This window comes from Phodopus roborovskii, unplaced genomic scaffold, assembly GCF_943737965.1.
Source record: "Phodopus roborovskii unplaced genomic scaffold, PHOROB, whole genome shotgun sequence".
NCBI classification, from domain to species: Eukaryota; Metazoa; Chordata; class Mammalia; order Rodentia; family Cricetidae; genus Phodopus; species Phodopus roborovskii.
This window is the reverse complement of record NW_026126540.1, coordinates 22,280,041-22,299,918: the sequence shown is the minus strand read 5'-3', so window position 1 is coordinate 22,299,918 and position 19,878 is coordinate 22,280,041. Positions and strand designations below refer to the sequence as shown.

Here is a 19,878-nt window from a genome sequence, read left to right as displayed (position 1 = left end):
AAAAAAATTCTAAGAGGCTAGAAAAATGGGCAGCCCAGCAGGTAAAGAGTGCTTGATGTAAAAGCAAGAATGCCTAAATTCAAATTCCTGGCAACCACAAAAATGCTCGTCATTAGTGCCTGTGCCTGTAGAGTTGGAAGATGAAAACAGGCACATAATAGGAGCTTGCTGGCCAGCCAACCTAGTCAAATGTTAACCCTTAGTTTCAGTGCCAGGCTGCCTCAAAATATAAGATAGAGAAAGATAACCTGGTTCCTTACAAGGACTTGTGCACCTACACACATAAAAGAGGAAAGAATAGGAAGCTAGCTAATGAGGAGCTAGTGAAATGATTCAGAGTTGAAAAATAAGCCTGTCCAAAAAAGTAAAAGCCAGGTGGTGATGGTGCACACTTTTAATCCCAGTGCTCAATGGGCAGAGACAGGAGGATTTCTCTGAGTTCCAAGACCAGCCTGGACTACAGAATGAGTTCTGGGATAGTCAGTGCTACACAGAGAAACCCTGCCTCAAGAAAAAAAAAAAAAAAAAAAAAAGGAAAAAGGATACTCCCCAGCCCAGAGAAAATGTTTAAGCATTAATCGTTATAATATTCTTTCACGTTTTCTCTCATAAAAAAGTATGAAATGAAATCCAACAGCAGCGTTCTTCAAACTACTAGCAAAACAGACTCCCTAAGAAAAGAAATCATGAAATGGACATCTCGTCTTTCCTCAAACCACAAGATACACACCCAGGTCCCACTTTGGCCTTCTCCTCAGTCGTCATGAACCTTCCTCGAGTTGACACAGCTGCCCCACTAAGCCGACTGATCTAAAAGTAGAAGCATTTTATTATTAAAAATGATGATAGACAAGTGCTAAAACACCACAAATACATATAATTATGAAATTAAAAATAAAACTAATATAGTATTAAGGTATTTCTACCGAAGACAGCAGGACTATTTCTCCCATTCATCTCACCAAATACAAATTGTCCTGTATCTGAAATTGTGACTGCATCAAACCCACACAGGGAAGTCATGCATGTCTGTTTCATCATTACCCTCTTCAGTTCAACCCAATGCTGATTATGTTCCAAACCTCCCCATGAATACTTGTGTCCAGAAATATCTTTCTGAATCCCTTGCCACCCTCTCAAAGAGTTCTACGCCCCACACACCTCATCTTGAGTCTGCCCTCGGGTCAGCAAGTTCCTACACGTGAGGGGTACATCATTGATTTCTACTTCAGCCACCACCAGGTCATCTTTGCTTTTATTGCTAGTTAGGCCTTTGCCAGGGGCCTGAAGCTACAAAATAGAAAAAAAAAAAAAAAAAAAAGAATTAAGAGGGGTTTTGTTTTGGTTTTTTGAGACAGGGTTTCCCTATGTAACAGCTCTGACTATCCTGGAACTTTCTCTGTAGACCAGGCCTGCATCTACATCCCAAGTACTGGTATTAATTAACGATGTGTGCCACCACCTGGTTGAATTAAAACTTTTTATGATTTAGTTGTCTGATTTAGTTATCTCAAGTCCCACCTACTTTCTAGTTTTTCCTTTTACCTAACAAAAATGTTTTAATCTGATTATTTTTCACAAATGATGTCAAAAAATAAAAATAAAATCTCACTTAAATGGCATCATAGGCCATTTAAGGCATCGTAGCTGGCAAGACAGCTCAGCAGATAAAGGCATTTGTCATGCATGATCCACCAGCCCAAGTTCAGGGGGAAAAAAAAAGAATAAAGTAGAGAACACACTCCCCTCCACAAAGCATTCCTGTGACCTCCTCATAACTATGGCACAAGTGCATACTAGGGCTAGAGATAGGGTTGCCAGGCAGTTAAGAGAACTGACTGCAGCCAAACATGGTGGCTCACACCTTTAGTCCCAGCACTCCAGAAGCTGAGGCAGGCTAGCCAGGTCTACAGAGTTCCTATAAAGAGAAACCCTGTCTTGAAATAAAGCAAAAATTAAAAAATCATGATCAGAATACTGTGTAATTTAGGCCTTTGTTTTTTTTTTTTTTTTTTTTTTTTTGTTCTTTTTGTTTTGTTTTATTTTTTGGCTCTTTGTTTTTTAGACAAGGTCTTGTTATACAGCCCAGGATCACATGAAACCCAAATGACCTGAAATGTGACATGTAGCTATGGATGGACCACTGTGTCCAAGGGACTAAACCCAAGGCCTCTTCTGTTCTATGTAAGCACTCTACCAAGCACACTACAGCCACCTCATATATTTTTATGGTATTTAAGAAACTAGACAGGCTGGGCATCTGTGGCACACAGCACTGGGTGTCAGAGGCAGGCAGATCTCTGTGAGTTCAAGGCCAGCCAGAATGAGTTCCAGGACAGGCTCCAAAGCTACAGAGAAACCCTGTCTCGAAAAAAAAAAAATCAAAAAAGAGGGAAAAAAAAGAAACTAGACAAACAAGAAGGTGAATTAAAAGTCAGAGGTCAATCTGCTATTTATGGAGTAAAACAGTAGAAAGAACATACAATACATATAACTCTTTCAACCACTAGGAAGCTATAATGTTGCAACTCTTTTTTTTTTAGGATTTATATGTTATTTTGTACTTTATGGCAAAGTAAAGCTTCACTTTGAAGATTTAATTACTCTGGAAATATAAAATAACCAACTAATGCTCTTAATTTAAGAACAAAACAGTTGAAATAGAAATTATTTCTCCATTTTTAGCTCATATTTAGTCATTAAAATACATATTTTAGATCTAATTAAAGATAATTTTTGTTGTTTGTTTTTCAAGACAGAGTTTCTTAGTGTAGCCCTGGCTGTCCTGGAAATCACTGTAAATCAGGCTGGCCTTGAGATTTGTCTGCCTCTGCTACAATTAAAGATGTATGCATCACTGCCCTGCTTCAAATATAACATTTCTAAAAGTTATGTTAGCTCTTGAGTGATGACCACTCATGAGGACCAGGCATGAAAACTCTTTAATTCCCAGAACACATGAACCAAGCCAGATATGGAAGCTTGTGTCAGTCATCTCAGTGCCCCTACAGCAAGACAGGAGGCAGAGAAAGAAGAATCCCTGGAGCTCAAGTGACAGCTAGCCTGACACACTCAGCAGCGAATAGAGACCCTGACTCAACAAGCTGGAACCAAGGTTACCTCTGTGCACCTGCATGTCCTCCTGACGTGTGTCACATGATGCACTACACACATTCACCTGGGGGCTAGCAAGATGCTCAGAGGGTATAGGTGCTCACTCCCAAGCTTGATGACTTTAGTTCAATCCCAAGATCCCTCACATACAAAACCAAATGCCACACCAAGACACATATACAAAATAAATACTTCTAAAAACATTCACTTGATTTACCTGAACTTCATGTATCAGGAACATATTGCTTTAAATTACTATAAAAATTGAGTCAAAGCCTGGCATTGGGGTGCACGCCTTTAGTCACAGCACTCGGGAGTCCGAGGCTAGCCTTTCTACAGAGCTAGTTCCAGGACAGTCTCCAAAGCAATACGGAGAAACCCTGTCTCAAAAAACCCAAAATAAATAAATAAATATAAAAGGGAAAGAAAAAAAGAAGGAAGGAAGGAAGAATTGAGTCAATTTTATAAGCACAAAACTAGTTCCTTCATAAATGTATCAACACCAACTAAAATTGTCCGACCTCACCATGTGAGCACACCTGTCATCACCAGCACTTGAGAGACAGAAACAGGAGGATCTCTGCTAGCAGGCCAGCCTTGTCTACATATACAGAAACCCTGTCTCAAACAAAGAACAAAAACCCTCTCCCTTACAACAACAGTTTAACAAGATATCATCCGGCTGATCTGAAAGGTGGTCTTCACTCTCCGTCTTCACCTTCATTAGCCTGAATGATTATGAAACTGAAAAGCGACAAAACTACAAACAGCAAAGCGTCTTCCACTCGGGATACCTTCTCGGCGGCATTCTGAGATGGTTTCAGCTTCCCTTTGGCCATGAGCATCGCATTGATCTTGGCGGCCACTGCAGCAGCAGCATCCAAAGCTCCTGAAGGAGCAGCCGTAGTGGCACTCCCAGGGCTTCCCCCGCTGCTGCTGACTTCCCCACCTGGGGCCGCTGGCGGCAAGAAAAGTAGCGGGGCTGGAGCCGGTTGGTCCCATTTGCTGCGGCGCCTACAGGTAGGAAAAGGAAAATACTGGGGCCTAAAGGCTTCCTTTGTATTGTTCTCTTAGTACAGACTATTCCATTTTGCCTGTCATGTTCCATGTTCACTACAGAATTCCCGATCAAAAATTCAGTTACAATCCCCCATATTCCTACTCCTTTCAGCCCCTTTCCAAAACAATTCTTTTCCAGTCACTCAAAGCCGCCCCGGCAGGCTCTTTGCGTCTGCCTTCTCCTTGGCTCGCCCTTCTAAAACACCGAGTTCCCGTCTCCCTCGCACCTTGGCCGGCCTTTTTCCAGGCGCCCGAGGCCTGCTCAACATTCTCTCCAGAACCCGGCCTGAGCGTACGGACGCGTCCTACTTCGGGGCCAGCCCACCCACACGCAGCCTCCCCGGCCTCCCTCTCCCCGGCCCGTGCTCGCTACCCCACCTGGCCCGCGAAGCCCTTACCCGCCAGCTGCAGGATGTGTCGCGCTCCCTGCGGACATGGCGGCCGGCTCTAGTCAACCACCCGCCAACTACCCACCACCGCCCTCCCGCCGCTTCCGCCCCAACGCTCTGACGCACGGTCTCTTCCGGCCGTGCGGTAGGGCGGTTCCGGTGAGAAATCTTGATTCCGATTGGACTGTCGGGGAGCTTAAAGCGTCTGGAGTTTCCGAGACAAGTGAGCCGGCGACTTTTCCGCCTTGCTCCTTTGCCCTCAAGAAGAATGGCTGCTACGTTTGATAAAAGCGAGGTCGGCGCTCGGAGAATCCATCTTTATTATGGGCACGACATTTATGTGAGAAAATGAAAACGATGTTCTCCAAATTCAGTTTGCTCACGTGGAGTCCCGCGACACAGCCCACCTCACGATTCAGTTAGCTGTTTGTTAAAAAGGAAAGGTTTCTTTCCAAAGGTCGTTTGCACAATTGCCTTTTCTTTCTCTTTTCTTTATCTTGGGGTTATGAAACTCCAACCCGCTGCAGGACCTTCTGTTGTGGTGGTGTTAGTGGCCATGAGCATAACATTGATCTTGACAAAAACGAGGGCGCTTGGAGTTATGAAACAAGCAAAAGCTGGAAGAAAAACTGCTCGGCGTGGTGGGGCATTTAAAAAACTGAGGCAAAGGCTAGACTGTGGGTAAAGGCACCAGCGGACAAACTTGACGATCCCTGGAGCCCACAAAGTGGAAGGTGGAGGACAAACTCCCAGCACATAAGTAAATATAGAAAGAGGCGCTAAACAAAATAGTTAAAAGAGCTGTCACTGCCACGGCGCAGATTAATAATCACAGGTTATGAAATTCCCTTTTGTGAGGGCTGTGTGTTTGTGCTTGGCTGGCTTTTCAACATAGTGAAAAGCTTTGAATGCTAAGAAGTTTGAGTTGAATCTGGAAAACAGCGGATCCTCAACATTTATGCAAGTATACTTCTGATGGGGAGGGGGAACCGGCATGCTACCTTACAGAGATGCTTGCTTACGCTTACGTTCAGATAATTAGTAGAATAAAATTCACTAATAATAGTGAAATCTAAATAATAGCCTTTCTTTCTTTCTTTCTTTCTTTTGGCATATAATAAGTAAAATACCCAATGTGGTAAGGATGAAGGCACAGCTCTGTGGTATCATCTATAGTAGCCTGAGTAACGCGAGGCAGTCCCTTAAAATTTTAGGTCCAGGACTCCAGACAACAGTGTCTGTCTTTGATATAGGAAAGAATTGCAGGACAAGACAATGTGAAGCAGAGTTACCCCAAAGTTGCCAACATCACAAAAAAAGTAAATAAGAAGTCCTGAGGGAAATGAAGTTGCCAGAGAACATCAGACTTAAATAGTTGTGTTTGTCTAAAATGTATCAAGACAGCTTTGACTCTATAGTCATTTCTTTTTCTCTTTTTCTTTTTCTTTCGACAGGGTTTCTCTGTGTAGCCCTGGCTGTCCTGGAGTTCCCTCTGTAGACCAGGCTGGCCTCAAAGTCACAGAGATCCGCCCGCCTCTCAAAAGCATGAACCATCACTGCCACCTCTGCTCTCTTTTTCTTTTTTTAATTCTCTTTTCTTTTTCTTCTTTTTTTATACCAGGTCCTGCTGGTACTATATGAAACGACTTGAATATTGTTGGATATTAGTGTACTGTGTGAAGATGGATTGCTGTGATTGTTGTAATAAGCTGAATGGCCAAGCTGGGCGGTAGTGGCATACTCCTTTTATCCCAGCACTAGGGAGGCAGAGGCAGAGGCCGGGGGATCTCTGTGAGTTCAAGGCCAGCCTGGTCTACAGATCAAGTTCCAGAACAGGCTTCAAAGCTACAGAGAAACACTGTCTAATAAACAAAAACAAAAACAAAAAATGCTGAATGGCCAATCGCTAGGCAGGAAGTATATGTGGGACTTCTGTGCAGAGAACTCTGGGGACAAAAAAAGTGGAGCAACCAGCCAGACACAGAGGAAACAGGATGGGCTCTATAGTATAAAAGTAACAGAGCCACAAAGACGAACATTGACTAATTTAAACTGGTTAATTTAAGTTATAAGAGCTGATGGGACAACCAGGCAGTGGTGGCACACACCTTTGATCCAGTGCTTGGGAGGCAGAAGAAGGTGCATCTCTTTAAGTTCAAGGCCAGCCTGGTCTACAGAGCAAGTTCTAGGACAGCCAGGGCTACACAGAGAAACCCTGTCTTGAAAAACAAAGAAACGAAAAGAGCTAACGGGGCAAGCCTAAGCTAATAGCCACTCACTCATAATTAATAAATCTCTGTGTTGTCATTTGTGGGCTGGCAGTCCTGATAAGAAAGAACAATTATACATGAACCTACAACTACTTTGTTAAAATAGCACAGTTTAGGCAGGAGAAATGACTCCAAGGTTAAGAGCACTGGCTGTTCTTCCAGAGGTATTGAGTTCAATTCCTAGCAGTGACAGTTTGCAACCATCTATAATGAGATCTGATGCCCTCTTCTGGCATCCAGGCATCCATACAGACACAACAGCATATACATAATAAATAAATCTTTTTTAAAAATACAGCATAATTCCTAACAATTAAACGTTTATCATTGTACCCAGAATTAAGTGTTATCCTCACTCCACATCAAGGAAATATCTTTGCAATAGACAAAGTTGGCTGGGCATGGTGGCACATGCCTTTAAATCCAACACTATGGAGGCAGAGGCCAGAGGATCTCTGAGTTTGAGGCCAGCCTGGTCTACAAAGTAAGTTCCAGAACAGCCAAGGCTACACAGAAAAACCCTGTCTTGAAAGAAAAAAAGAAAGGAATAGATAAAGCCCATAACAGAATAACCACAATCAATCAAAATGAAGACTTGTGAAGCCCAGACTGGACACATCTAAGACAGTGGTAACATTGCCAAAGAGAGGACAGAAAGGTCCTAAAAGCAGGAGGATCAGGAAGTTTGCTGTGAGTTAGTATACCCTAAGAATGTCAGGAACTACACCCATAAATTCTCACCAACAGCTAAACAAGAACACCAACTTCACATGTCAGGTACCTGTCTTAAATTGACTTTGAACTTGTGATCCTCCTGCCACGTCTCTCCAAGATCTAAGAGTCAAGTCATGTACCACCATGCCCAGTTTCTAGTAATTCAGTGGTTTGTTGGTGCTGCTGTGGTTGCTTTGTAACTAGATCTTATGTAACCAAGCTGTTCTCAAACTTCTGATCCTCCTGCCTCCACTTCCTAAGCATTGGGATTAGGTCCACACCTACTACGGTTGCCAACATCCTCCTCTGAGAAATAAACACATTCTAGATCTAAGCCCACTCTAACCCTGGCACAGTAAGGACAGAGGGACACGATCTGTATAACACATTTCTAGCTCAAGGAGCTGGAATATGGTACTTCTTATGAAGAAAAGGCTTGTTATACTATATTTTCTTGCCAGTGCTTCCTGTCTTTCTTCTTCTTGGTGAACTTTTACATAAAACTCTATCAATTGTAGACCTACCTGATCAACATAGGGAGTTCCTGGCCAGTCAGAGCTGTACCCTGTGACTTGACCCTGACTCAGGACAACAAACATGAAAAAAAAAAAAAAAGAAAAAAGACATGTGCCATAACACCTGAATCAATATTTTTTTAACCCACACTGACAAAAACAAAAACAACAAAAGAAAACCAAAAACTTGAACTCAGATCCTCTTTCTTTCCATTTCCTGATCCTCAGCTTTCAGCACACTCAGCCCTGCTTTCCAGCAGGATTTTTGTTGTTTGCTCTCTATATATGCATGCCCGAGTGAGTTTTTGTACACTACTTATATGCAAGTGCCTTCAGAGGCCAGAGGGCATCAGATCGCCTGGAACTGAAGATACAGGCTGTCTTAGTTTGGGTTTCTATTGTTTTGATGAAACACCATGACCAAAGAGCAAGTTAGAGGAAAGGGTTTGTTAGGCTTACACTTCAGCATTGCTGTTCAATGAAGGAAGTCAGGACAGGAACTCAAACAGGGCAGGATCCCAGAAGGAAGAGCTGATGCTTTGGCCATGGAGGGGACCCACTGTTTACTAGCTTGCTTTCCTGACTCTCTCAGCCCACCTTCTACAACCAGAACCACCCGCCCAGGGATGGCACCACCCACCATAGGTTGGGCCTTCTCTCAATGATCACTAAATGAGAAAACACCTTACAGCTGGATCTCAAGGAGGCATTCTCTCAACTGAGGCCCCTTCCTTTGATGACACTAACTGTGCTGAGTTGACACACCAAACCAGCCAGTATGCAGGTGGTTGTGAGTCACCTGAGGTGGGTGCTAGGAATCAAACCCAGGTCCTCTGTAGGAGCCATCTCTCCAATCTCTGAGCTTTGTAGTTTTTAAGTGTATTGAACATACCTTTACAATTTTTCTATAAATCTGAAAGCATTCCAAAATTTAGTAAGCAGAAGAGAGGAGAGTGAGGGAGAGAACACACGTGTCTCTTTGCATTAGAGCTACCATGCCATGAGTATAGGTAACCTGAATCTTTTCCAGAAAACCTTAACAATAGTGGCTTTTACTAGCTACTTTTTATGTCAACTTGACACAGGCTATAGTCAATTGGGAAGAAGAATTTTTTTTTAGATAATTTATTTTTGTTTATTGAGGCAGGGTTTCTCTGTATTGCTTTGGAGCCTATCCTCCTTGAACTAGCTCTGTAGACCAGGCTGGCCTCGAACTCACAGAGATCCACCTGCCTTTGCCTCCCGAGTACTGAGACTAAACGCATGCGCCACCAATGCCCAGCATTAGATAACTTATTTAACTTTATTTTATATGCATTGGTGTGAAGGTGTCCGATGCCCCAGAACTGGAGTTACAGACAGTTGTGAGCTGCCATGGGAATGCTGGGAATTGAGCCCAGGTCCTCTTGAAGAGCAGTCAGTGCTCTTAACCACTGAGCCATCTCTCTCGCATGGAAAGAAGGAACCTTGAGAAAAAGTCTCCATAGAATTGCCCTGTACGCAAATGTATAGGGCATCTTCCCTTCTTTCTTTTTCTCTTTTTTAAAGGGCATTTTCTTGATTGATGACAGATGTGGGAGGAGCCAGCTCACTGTAGGTAGTGCCATATCTAAGCAGGTGATCTATAAGAAAGCAGGTTGAGTTGGGTGGTGGTCCACAACTTCAATCCCAGCACTCATGAGGCAGTGGCAGGAGGATTGCTGTGAGTTCCAGGACAACCAAAGCTACATAGAGAAATTCTGTCTTTAAAAAAAAAAAAAAAAAAAGGAAGGAAGGAAACGAAAAGGAAGCAGTCCAAGCTGAGCAAGGCATGTCAGGAGGAGAGATCCAATAAAGTGTTCTTTACAGTCTCTGCTTCAGGCTCTGCCTTGATTCCTTCCCTGACATCCTTCAGTGACAGACTGGGATGTGGAAGTATAGGCAAACTTCCCAAGTTACCAATGCACGATGCTTCATCACAGCAACAGAAACCCTGAGACGTGGTTGACTGGGTCGATGTGAAATTATGGAACTGAGGTAGCCTAGGATTCCTACTCCTACCATTTATTGTTCCCCAAGGGTCTAATCTTTGCCTTCAATGACAAATGCAGGTATGGTTCCCTTGTCTTGGTTCTTGAAGAGGCTAGCTCAGTCCTTCCAGTGTTCTTGGCAGATCTCTAGGAATTCCGTCTTTGAAGGACAACAGGAGAGGCGTGACTGAAGGGACAGGGTGCATATTCAGATGGACTTGTGGGGAGAGCTTCTCATATAAGGCTGGGAACATAGACTACTGGAACCAGCTCACTAACTATAACCAAGAGAGTTAATTATGCTGGTAAATTATTGTGCCATAAGGTGATATGAAGACAGGGCTAACAAAAGCATTTTTATTGACTCTGGTTTCTCATTCTTCAGCAACTGTAAATGAAGAACCCATTTTTAGAGAAGTTATCAATGTCTCTCTGGCTGTCCTGGTAACTCTGGGACATTTGTAACTCTGGGGATTTCCAAGGGCAAGGACTGGTGCTTCTGGCTCTTAGAAAGGAGGAAGGGATGAGTGATACTTAAGGTCTTTCATGATGCAATGGGAGAAGACTATCTTCTTGTCCTGGAGAGATGACTCAGTGTTTAAGAGCATTGGCTGTGCTTCCAGAGGGCCTAGGTTCAATTTCCAATAACCACATAAAGGTTACAACCACTTGTAATCCCAGTCCCAGGAAATATGACATCCTCTTCTGGGCTCTGTAAGCACCAGGCATGCATTCGGTACACAGCCATACATGCAGGTAAAATACCCATACACATAAACAAAAAAAATTAAAGAGATTTTTTTTACATTTTGGGGTGTTTTGAGGCAGGATCTCACTAGGCAATCCTGGCTGGCCCAGAATTCACTATGTAGACCATGTTGACCTCACACTCACAGAGATTGGCCTGCCTTTGCCTCCAGAGTGCTGACATTAAAGATGTGTGCCATCATGCCCAGCTGTTATTTTATCTAAAAGATTCATTTATCTTAGGTGTATGGATATTTTGTGTGCACATATGGATGTGCACTACATATGTGCCTAGTGCTTTCAGAGGCCAGAAGAGGATAGTAGATTACCTAAAAATGGAATTGGAAAAGGTTGTGAGGCAAGATGTGGATGCCTAACCTGGGTGTTCTGTAAGAACAGCAGGTGCTCTTAAGTGAGAAGCCATCTCTCCAACCCTCAGCTCTTTATATTATTATTATTTGTGTGTTTGCTGTGTGCCCATGAGTGTGCATGTCGCGAGCAGGTACAACTTCCAGGAGCTACTTCTTTACTTCCAGCTTCTTGAGAAAGGGGCTTTTTTTCTTTCTTTTTAAAAATTATGTGCTGGAGCTGGGCAGTGGTGGCACACACCTTTAATCCCAGCACTCAGGAGGCAGAAGCAGGCAGTTCTCTGTGAGTTCGAGACAAGCCTGGTCTACAAGAGCTAGTTTGAGGACAGACTCCAAAGCCACAGAGAAACCCTGTCTCGGAAAAACAAACAAACAAAAAAACAACAACAAAAAAATTATGTGCTGGAGCTGGAAGGTGGTGGCTTACACCTTTAATCCCAGCATTGGGGGGGGGCAGAGTCAGGTGGATCTCTGAGTCCAAGGCCAGTCTGGTCTACGGAGTGAGTTCCAGGACAGCCAGGACTACAGAGAAATCCTGTCCGGCTGGAAAGATAGCTCAGCCATTAAAGGCTAGGCTCACAACCAAAAAATATAAGAGAAACCCTGTCCCAAAAACAGCAGCAGCAACAACAACCAAAACCAAAAAGAAAGAAAGAAAGAAAAAGAAAGAAAGAAAGAAAGAAAGAAAGAAAGAAAGAAAGAGAAAATAGAAAAAAAGCTATATGCTGGGCTGGGCATTGGAGGACACACCCTTAACCCCAGTATCCCAGTACTTGGGAGGCAGAGGCAGGCAGGTCTGTCAGCCTGGCCTACATAGTGAGTTCCATAGTGAGACAGCCAGTAGAACAAACAAAAAATAAATATAATTAGTAGCACAGGATTTTAATCTCAGCACTCAGAGGCAGAGGCACGTGTATCTCGGGATTTGAGGCCAGCCTGGTCCACAAATTGACAGAACAGCCAGGGCTGTTACACAGAGAAATCTGCCTTGAAAAACCAAAATTGATGTGTATGTGGGTTTGTGGGTCTGAGCACACGGATTCGGGTGCCTGTGGAGGTCACAAGGCAGCCCTGGGTGCCCTGGACCTGGGGTCACAGTCTTGTGCAAGAACACCAAGCACTCATGGCTGAGCCGTCTTGCTTCCACTCTCTCGTTTCTGCTGTAGCAGTCCGGCATTACAGATGTTTACCACTGCATCTAGGAGTTCTTGTTTGTTTTTAGCTTGGGTTCTAGGGATCAAACTAAAGTTTTCGGTTTGTAAGGCAAATCCTTTTATACAATGAGCCATCTGGTTGGCCCAGAAAGAGGACATTCTAGGAGTCAAAAAGCATTTATCTTGATTCAAGAGTCCACCATCACTCCCCAGTAGCCTTTTCTATGAAATGAGAAATGGAGTCAGCCACTTTGGTAGTTTTCTTCCATCTCAAGATGTTTATAATTTCCAGTAAGGTCATATTTTGCATCTCCACAACATCTAGCATAGTAGTATGTATTAAGGGAATGCTGAGATAGTGAATAAATGGATGAGAGAACAAAATAAAAAGAAAAACATAACCATAACCACAAGGGGGTATTGATGGTGTTGATCAAAGAAAAAGACTTTAGACTAGAAAGAAACAGGACCTCTTAGAAATAGGACCTCTCAGCCTGCCTCTGCCTCTTGAGTGCTGGGACTGAAGGTGTGTGCCACCAATGCCTGACACAGCAAGCACTTTTAACTGTTGAGCCATCTTTACAGCCACACCCCATTCATTAATCTCCTCTGTAATCAAGAGAAAATAAATTCAATATACCAAAATTACATTTAAATCTATTTTTAAAATGTGTGTATGATGTGTGATGTGTGTGTGCATTTATACTTACCATCTCAGAGTTCACCTGAGAATGCCAGGTGTTGGTCTTGACTCTCTGCCTTGACATGGTCTTTTTGTTGTTTATCCATAGCTGCTGGCTCATGAATTTCCCAGGACCACCTCTGTAGAGGTTTGAATGTCTACAGGCTCCGATATTTAAGCACCGGGACCTCAGTTAATGGAACTGTTTGGGGAGGTTGTGGAACCTTTGGGAGGTGAAGCCTTGTCAGAAAAATGTCACTGGGGGACAGGCTCAGTGTTTATAGTCTCGTCCCACCACTGTTCTGTTTCACATTCCTGGCGCCATGCCTGCCACCATGCTTCCCACCCATGACAGACTCTAACCCTCTGGAAACATAAACCAAAAGAAACTACCCTTAAAAGAACGCCTTGGCCATGACATTTAACCACAGCTACAGAAAAGTGGTCAATGTAGCCTCCCATCTTGCCTGGGAAATCCTGGGGTGATAGGTGCTCTCTCCTGAGCCCAACGCCGCATAGGCTCCTGGGAACTGAACAGAGACGCTCATGCTTGCGTGGTATCTCTTCAGTGAAGTCCCTCCCCAGCCTAAGCTCCACAGTTTTGGTTTTGGTCCTGGGTGCAAGTGATGGGATTGGATTGGAGGAATCCACCAAGCAAGGGAGCACTCTGTTGCTGAGTTGCTATACCAGCATCTAGGCCACCTGAACTGCTAGACTGACAACATAATTCTGACAGAAAAGCATGGCCTCCAGAGATGAGTAATTGGCCTGAGGCAGACTCAGTCTATGATGTCAGCAGGTAGCCCTTGGGTTCTCCTGGCTTGGGGCTGAGCACTACCTTTCTGCCATTCTTGTCTCACCTTCTTCTTGCTCACCTCTGGGGTTCTCATGTGGGTTCAGGACTCTCAGGAAGGCCCCTCGCCTCCCCCAGCACACCAAGAGAATGGAGTATCAGATGCTACTACTATCTGGGCCAGCAGAAAGGTGCTGAGTTGTTGTCAGAATTCTTGAAAAAACATTTCACTCATACCTCCCCATTCCCTGCTCTCTCCATCACAGCTGCTGCAATGAATAGAGATGTGGGCAGGGGAAGGGGTGACCTACTGAGGCATTTTTGCATTTGGGACTGAGCTCATGGGGAGAAGACAGGATGAGGTGTGGTAAACGCTTGTCTTGGGGTCCAGAGCTCCACAGTGGGGCTTGGGACAAGGAATGTGTTTAGGACTACGCTCTGACTCCACGGAAAAAGATGAAGGGGTAGTGGGGGTGGTACAGGTCGCCAGGACTGCGGAATGATACAGTAGGAGAGCTGAAAGCATGCACAGATCCATCCACCTCCAGCCACACAGTGCTGGTGTACCCAGAAACGGTACACAGGAAGCTGTGACTTCCTCCTTTTCCTTTCCCTCCCCTTGTTTGCACCAAGGTCACATGGCACTGCAATGAATTCTTAATTTTAGTTGGCTGTGTTCCCTGGGTGTGATGACAATAGCTGCTCATTGTCCTTCCTTCTACTACAAACACTCTGAACTTCACCTTTGATAGTCCACGCAAAGGCATACAAGGTACTGACTCACCTTAGCTCATCACACCAGAGCAATGGGATATTTTCCTCTAATTTAACTTTTGTAAGGATTTGCTTTTACTTTATATGTATGAGTACTTGTATGTATGTATGTATGTTTGTATGTATATGCCCCACATACAAGCCTAGTGCCCAAAAGACTAAAAGAGGAGTCATATTCTGTGGAACTGGAAGTTACAGATAGTTGTGAGCTGCTATATGGGTTCTGGGAACCAAACTCCGGTCATCTTCAAGAGCAATAAATACTTGTAATAATTGAAGCATCTCTAGCCCCAGTTTAAAAAATGTATAAATGGTATTTACTTGCATACATAGACATGGATGTGCAATGTGCTACTGAATGCTCCCAAAAGTCAGAGGACAACTTCCAGAGTCTATTCTCTCCTTCTACCATGTGGATCCTGGGGACCCAATTCAAGATGTCAGACTTGGCAAGCAGGCTCCTTTATCAAGCCCAAAACCTGTTTGTTTTTGTTTGTTTTGTTTTTTGAGACAGGGTCTCAACATGTGACCTTGGCAGGTCTGGAACTTGTTATGTAGGCCAAGCTGAGGGAGTCAGCACCATCAAACCCGGTCTTTAAATCATTTAATCTTGTGTTTTAAATTTGGTGGTGTTAAGAATGCATACCACTGTGCATCTATAAAGGTCAAGAGAGAACTCTGGTGCCTGCTCTCTCCTTCTACCTTTATGTAGGTTTCAGGGACTAAACTCAGCTCAGCAGCCTTGCACTACAAGGGTCTTTACCCACTGAACCCTCTCCATGGCCCTATTTATTTAGTGTTTTGAGACTATGTCTTGTTATTGCCAAGGTTGGCCTTCAAGTGTTGGGCTCCAGTGATCCAGTTGCCTTGCAGATAGCAGTGACCACAGGCATTTGGCAACCCCACTGATTTTTTTTTTTTTTTTTTTTTTTTTTTTTGTATATTTTCTTTTTAACATTCTGGGTAGGGGTACAGAGAGAGAGAGATTGAGAGAGAGAGAGACAGACAGAGGAAAGGAGAGGAGAGGGAGGGGGGAGAAGAGAGAAAGAGAGAGATACTACAGCATGACTGGAGATCAGTGGGAAGTTTGTGTCAGTTCTAGCCTTCCCCTGTGTGGATGCTGGAGACGGAAGTCATCAGGCTTGGCAGAAGGCCCCTTTACCTATGGAGAACTATCTCTCTGGACTGAGCTTTGATACTTTCAGCCTGAAGTTAATGCAAGCCGCTCAAAAGGACACAGCAGCTGTGGGACATCAGACACGTCTGTTCCTGTCATTCTCTGACTTCCATTGTGATTTAACTTCACATTCCTTCCCGAGCCTGTTCCAAGAGCTCTCCTTTTAGCAGAGGGCTCTCTGCACTCTGCTCACAGGGACTTCTGGTTTGGTTCTGTCGTTCCAGACATCTCCGGTTTCTCTCCTTTCCTCTCTGTTATGCACATGTTTGCAGTATGGACACATCCCTCCCTTGTACTGCGCCACCCAGGACCGTTGTCCAACAGGGAAGAGGTAGGCTGTTCTACCCACACCCCTCCCTCTTAGGTGTGAGCACAGGCAGGGGCTCCTGCAACTTAAAGCTCCAGACCAACACCCAGATTCCAGGTCCTCTCCGCTCTCCTGCTAAGACTGCTGTGGCGCCTGCCAGTCCAGCAGACAGGCAGGCACTTGCTGGCCCTTCTGCTCTGCTCCAGCAACTTCCAATGCCTTGTGATGGCCACATCCAATTCTTCTGCCTCTCTGCCCACCCTCTTCGGGGTCAATGGCTCTGGAGACAGCGTGCTGAGTACTGACGGTGCTGCAATGCCTGCCCAGTTCCTTGCTCTGAGGATCATGGTTGCACTGGCCTACGGACTTGTAGGTATCACCGGCCTGCTGGGAAATTTAGCTGTGCTGTGGGTGCTAGGTAACTGTGCTCAGCGTGCACCTGGCCCACCTTCTGACACCTTTGTCTTCAGCCTGGCTCTGGCAGACCTGGGACTGGCCCTCACTCTCCCTTTCTGGGCAACCGAGTCAGCACTGGACTTCCACTGGCCTTTTGGAAGTGCCCTCTGCAAGATAGTCCTGACGACCACTGTCCTCAGCATCTATGCTAGCATCTTCCTAATCACAGCACTGAGTGTTGCCAGATACTGGGTGGTGGCAATGGCTGTGGGACCAGGCAGTCACCTTTCTGTCTTCTGGGCCCGTGTGGTCACCTTGGCAGTGTGGGCAGCAGCTGCCCTGATGACTGTACCCACAGCAATCTTTGGGGCTGAGGGTGAGTTGTGGGGTGTGCACCTCTGCCTTCTGCGTTTTCCCAGCAGATACTGGCTGGGGGCATACCAGCTACAGAGGGTAATCCTGGCCTTCGTTGTGCCCTTGGGCATCATCACCACCAGCTACCTGCTGTTGCTGGCCTTTCTACAGCGTCAGCAGCGATGTAGGCCTCGACAGTGGCAGGGCAGCAGAGCGGTAGCCCGCTCTATCCGTATCCTGGTGGCTTCCTTCGTCCTCTGCTGGTTTCCCAACCATGTAGTCACTCTCTGGGGTATTCTGGTAAAGTTTGACCTGGTGCCCTGGGACAACACTTTCTATACCATCCACACTTACGTCTTTCCCATCACCACCTGCTTGGCACACAGCAACAGCTGCCTCAACCCTGTGCTCTACTGTCTCCTCCAGCGCAAGCCTCGGCAGGTTCTGGTCAGCTCCCTCAGGGACCTTTGGTCAAGGCTGTGGCCCCAGAGCAAGGCCTGTGTGGAACAAGTGGCCCTCGAGGAGGGAGACGGAAGATGGGCAGCCAGCACCCAGCAGAGTGGTCCTTCTAAGACATGCACAAACACAAAGGGACACCTGGATGAAGGATGCAACCTGGACACCCCCTTTCCTGAGACCTACCGCGGGCAGAACCCACAGATTCTGGGGAGACGGTGTTCTCTCTGCCAGGCTGCAGGGTCCCCAGGAAAAGTCTGATCTTTAGCCATCAACTCTGGGTGTGGCAGGACCTAGAAGCTGGGACCCAAGCAGAAGGTGGGAATGGCAAAGCTTGTCTCTAGAGATAGTAAAAAGAAACTGAGAATAAACCTCTGGTTCATCCACAGACTATCTTGACCTTTCATCCAGTAGCACAGGATAATGTCCCTTATGGGGTCTAGACTAACAGGTCAGAAATCCGTTCTTCCTGCCCACTGACTTCAAAAAAGGCATCCATTATGCCTCTTTGGTACCAAAACCAAGAATGCCTTCTCTGGCCACTTGGCTGTTTATCATCTCAGGGTATCCATAGAAATGATGCAGGCAGATGCCAGGGTAGGGCTTGCTGGGATCTCCAGTGCCTGTCAGGAGGTACTGGATGTTCAGCCTGGCGAGAATAGCGAATTCAATCAAGCATTGAAGGACACAATTACAATCGAAGGAAATGGGTGGGGATGACAGAGGTAAAAGGCCCAAGAATCAGAAACCAAAGGCTAGTTATTCACCACACACATCTGAGGTTTAGCAGAGGGTTAGCAGAGTGCCAGACAAATTACCTATGCATAGGTTTTCTTCTTTTTAAATTGAAGACAGGGTCTCATGTGACTCAGGCTAGCCTCAAACTATGTAGCTGAGGGTAGCTTTGAACTCTTTAATCTTGATCCAAATGCTGGAATTATAGGCATGTGCAAACACATTTAGCTTTGTAGCTTATTCTTGCCTTCTTTACTTTTTCTTCACTCTTGTGTGTATTCACACTTGCATACGTGAATACCAGAGGCAGACAAGGTCTCTTCTTCAATTTATCTGCTTTTTTGTTTTGTTTTGAGATAGGGTTGTACTACATAGCCCTGGCTGACCTGGAACTCATTGTGTAGATCAGAGAATCACCTATTTCTGGCTCCCAAGAACTGGGATTATGGGCAGGTGCCACCACATCTTGCTCTTATAAAAAGTATACTAGTTTGTGCTAGGAGACATGCTACCTGCATGTGGAGACAGAGGACAGCTTAGAGTTTGTTCTCTCCTTCCACCATCTGAGATTCAAGGATTGAATTTAGATTATCAAGATTGGTAGCAAGGACCTCTACCTGTTCAGCACTTTTCTTTATGGTTTTGTGTATGTGTGTATTCAGTCTGTATTAGTGTTTATGTATATTGGTGAATATTAGTTTGTTGCTTTTAGTTTTGTTTAATATATAATTTATTTTTAGCTTATGTGTATTGGTGTTTTGCCTTCATATATGTCTATGTGAGGGTGTCAAATCCCCTGGAACTGGAGTTTCAGACAGGCGTGGGGGGAGGTCATGTGAGTGCTGGGAATTGAACCTGGATCACGTGAAAGATCAGCCAGTGCTCTTAACCTCAGCTCTCTCCAGCCTCAGCTGAAACATTTTCTCAACCCTCCACAAGCTTTCGTTTTACAACTCAACTCTGTAGACCAGGCCGATTCAACTGTCTCCCAAGGGTTGAGATGAAAGGCATGTGCCACCCAACCCAGCTGTCAAAATACTTTTATTTGAAAAAGTTATGTATATGTGTGTGGGGTGAGTAGCCAGACACTAGCTCCTCTGAAGGATGGCTGTAAACTGTTCAGCACAGCATACTGGACACCAGATGCAGGTCCTGTAGAATAATCGATTAGCAAGCTCTCTCGACTGCCAAGCTAGCTCTCCAGGCTAGCTCCATCTTACTTCTGAGAAAGGGTCTCTCTCCCCCCGCCCCCCCCCCCCGACCTTGGAGCTGACTTAATGGCTTGATTAGCTGACCTGTGACGTTCAGGTGCTTCTGTACCTGGCTGATAAGTGGAACCATACTCAGGTCCTCATGGCTACATACCAAGTACTGTATTGAGCCATCTATTCAATTTAACTGTGTGTGTGTATATGTGTGTGTGTGTGTGTGTGTGTGTGTGTGTGTGAGAGAGAGAGAGAGAGAGAGAGAGAGAGAGAGAGAGAGAGAGAAAGCACGCTCAGATTGGCCTCCAACTCAATATGTAGCCAAGGCTGGCCTTGATTATAGATGGGTGCTGCTATGCTCAGTTTTCTAGAGCCTGGAATGTATCTCAGTTGATGGAATCTCTTAAATACAAGAACTTTCTAAACTACATAAAGAGTCCAGGACCAGCTTGGGTTAGACACTGTCTAAAAAATTTAAGGCCATTGAGGATTCAACAATGCCAGAGGCAGGGTTACTATTATTTACACCTTGGAAAGGAGGTAATAAGGACAGCTGACAGACAGGTACAAGGGAGCCCTAGAGGTATTGTCTATTATTTTACATGTCCTGGTATATGGAGTATAATGAAAATCTCACAGAAAAAAGATCTGGTTGCGAGG

The 19,878-nt window shown here is 45.0% G+C and overlaps 2 protein-coding genes across 2 annotated transcripts in view; one reads left to right on the top strand and one right to left on the bottom strand.

The window, feature by feature from the left end:
* Nucleotides 1-4,696, bottom strand: part of Khdc4 (KH domain containing 4, pre-mRNA splicing factor) — a 28,979-nt gene extending 24,283 nt beyond the window's left edge. Inside the window, exons 1-4 of the mRNA XM_051199508.1 lie at nt 4,572-4,696; nt 3,909-4,128; nt 1,162-1,290; nt 731-810 (exon numbers count right to left, since the gene is read on the bottom strand). Coding sequence (XP_051055465.1) covers nt 731-810; nt 1,162-1,290; nt 3,909-4,128; nt 4,572-4,609 — 467 coding nt within the window. The 5' untranslated portion in view covers nt 4,610-4,696. The remainder of the gene's footprint in view (nt 1-730; nt 811-1,161; nt 1,291-3,908; nt 4,129-4,571) is intronic.
* An 11,601-nt stretch (nt 4,697-16,297) lies between these two features.
* Nucleotides 16,298-17,565, top strand: Rxfp4 (relaxin family peptide/INSL5 receptor 4). Its single transcript, XM_051199216.1, has one exon. It carries the CDS (start codon nt 16,298-16,300, stop codon nt 17,537-17,539), a length of 1,242 nt encoding a protein of 413 aa, XP_051055173.1. The 3' UTR covers nt 17,540-17,565.
* The last annotated feature ends 2,313 nt before the right edge of the window (nt 17,566-19,878 follow it).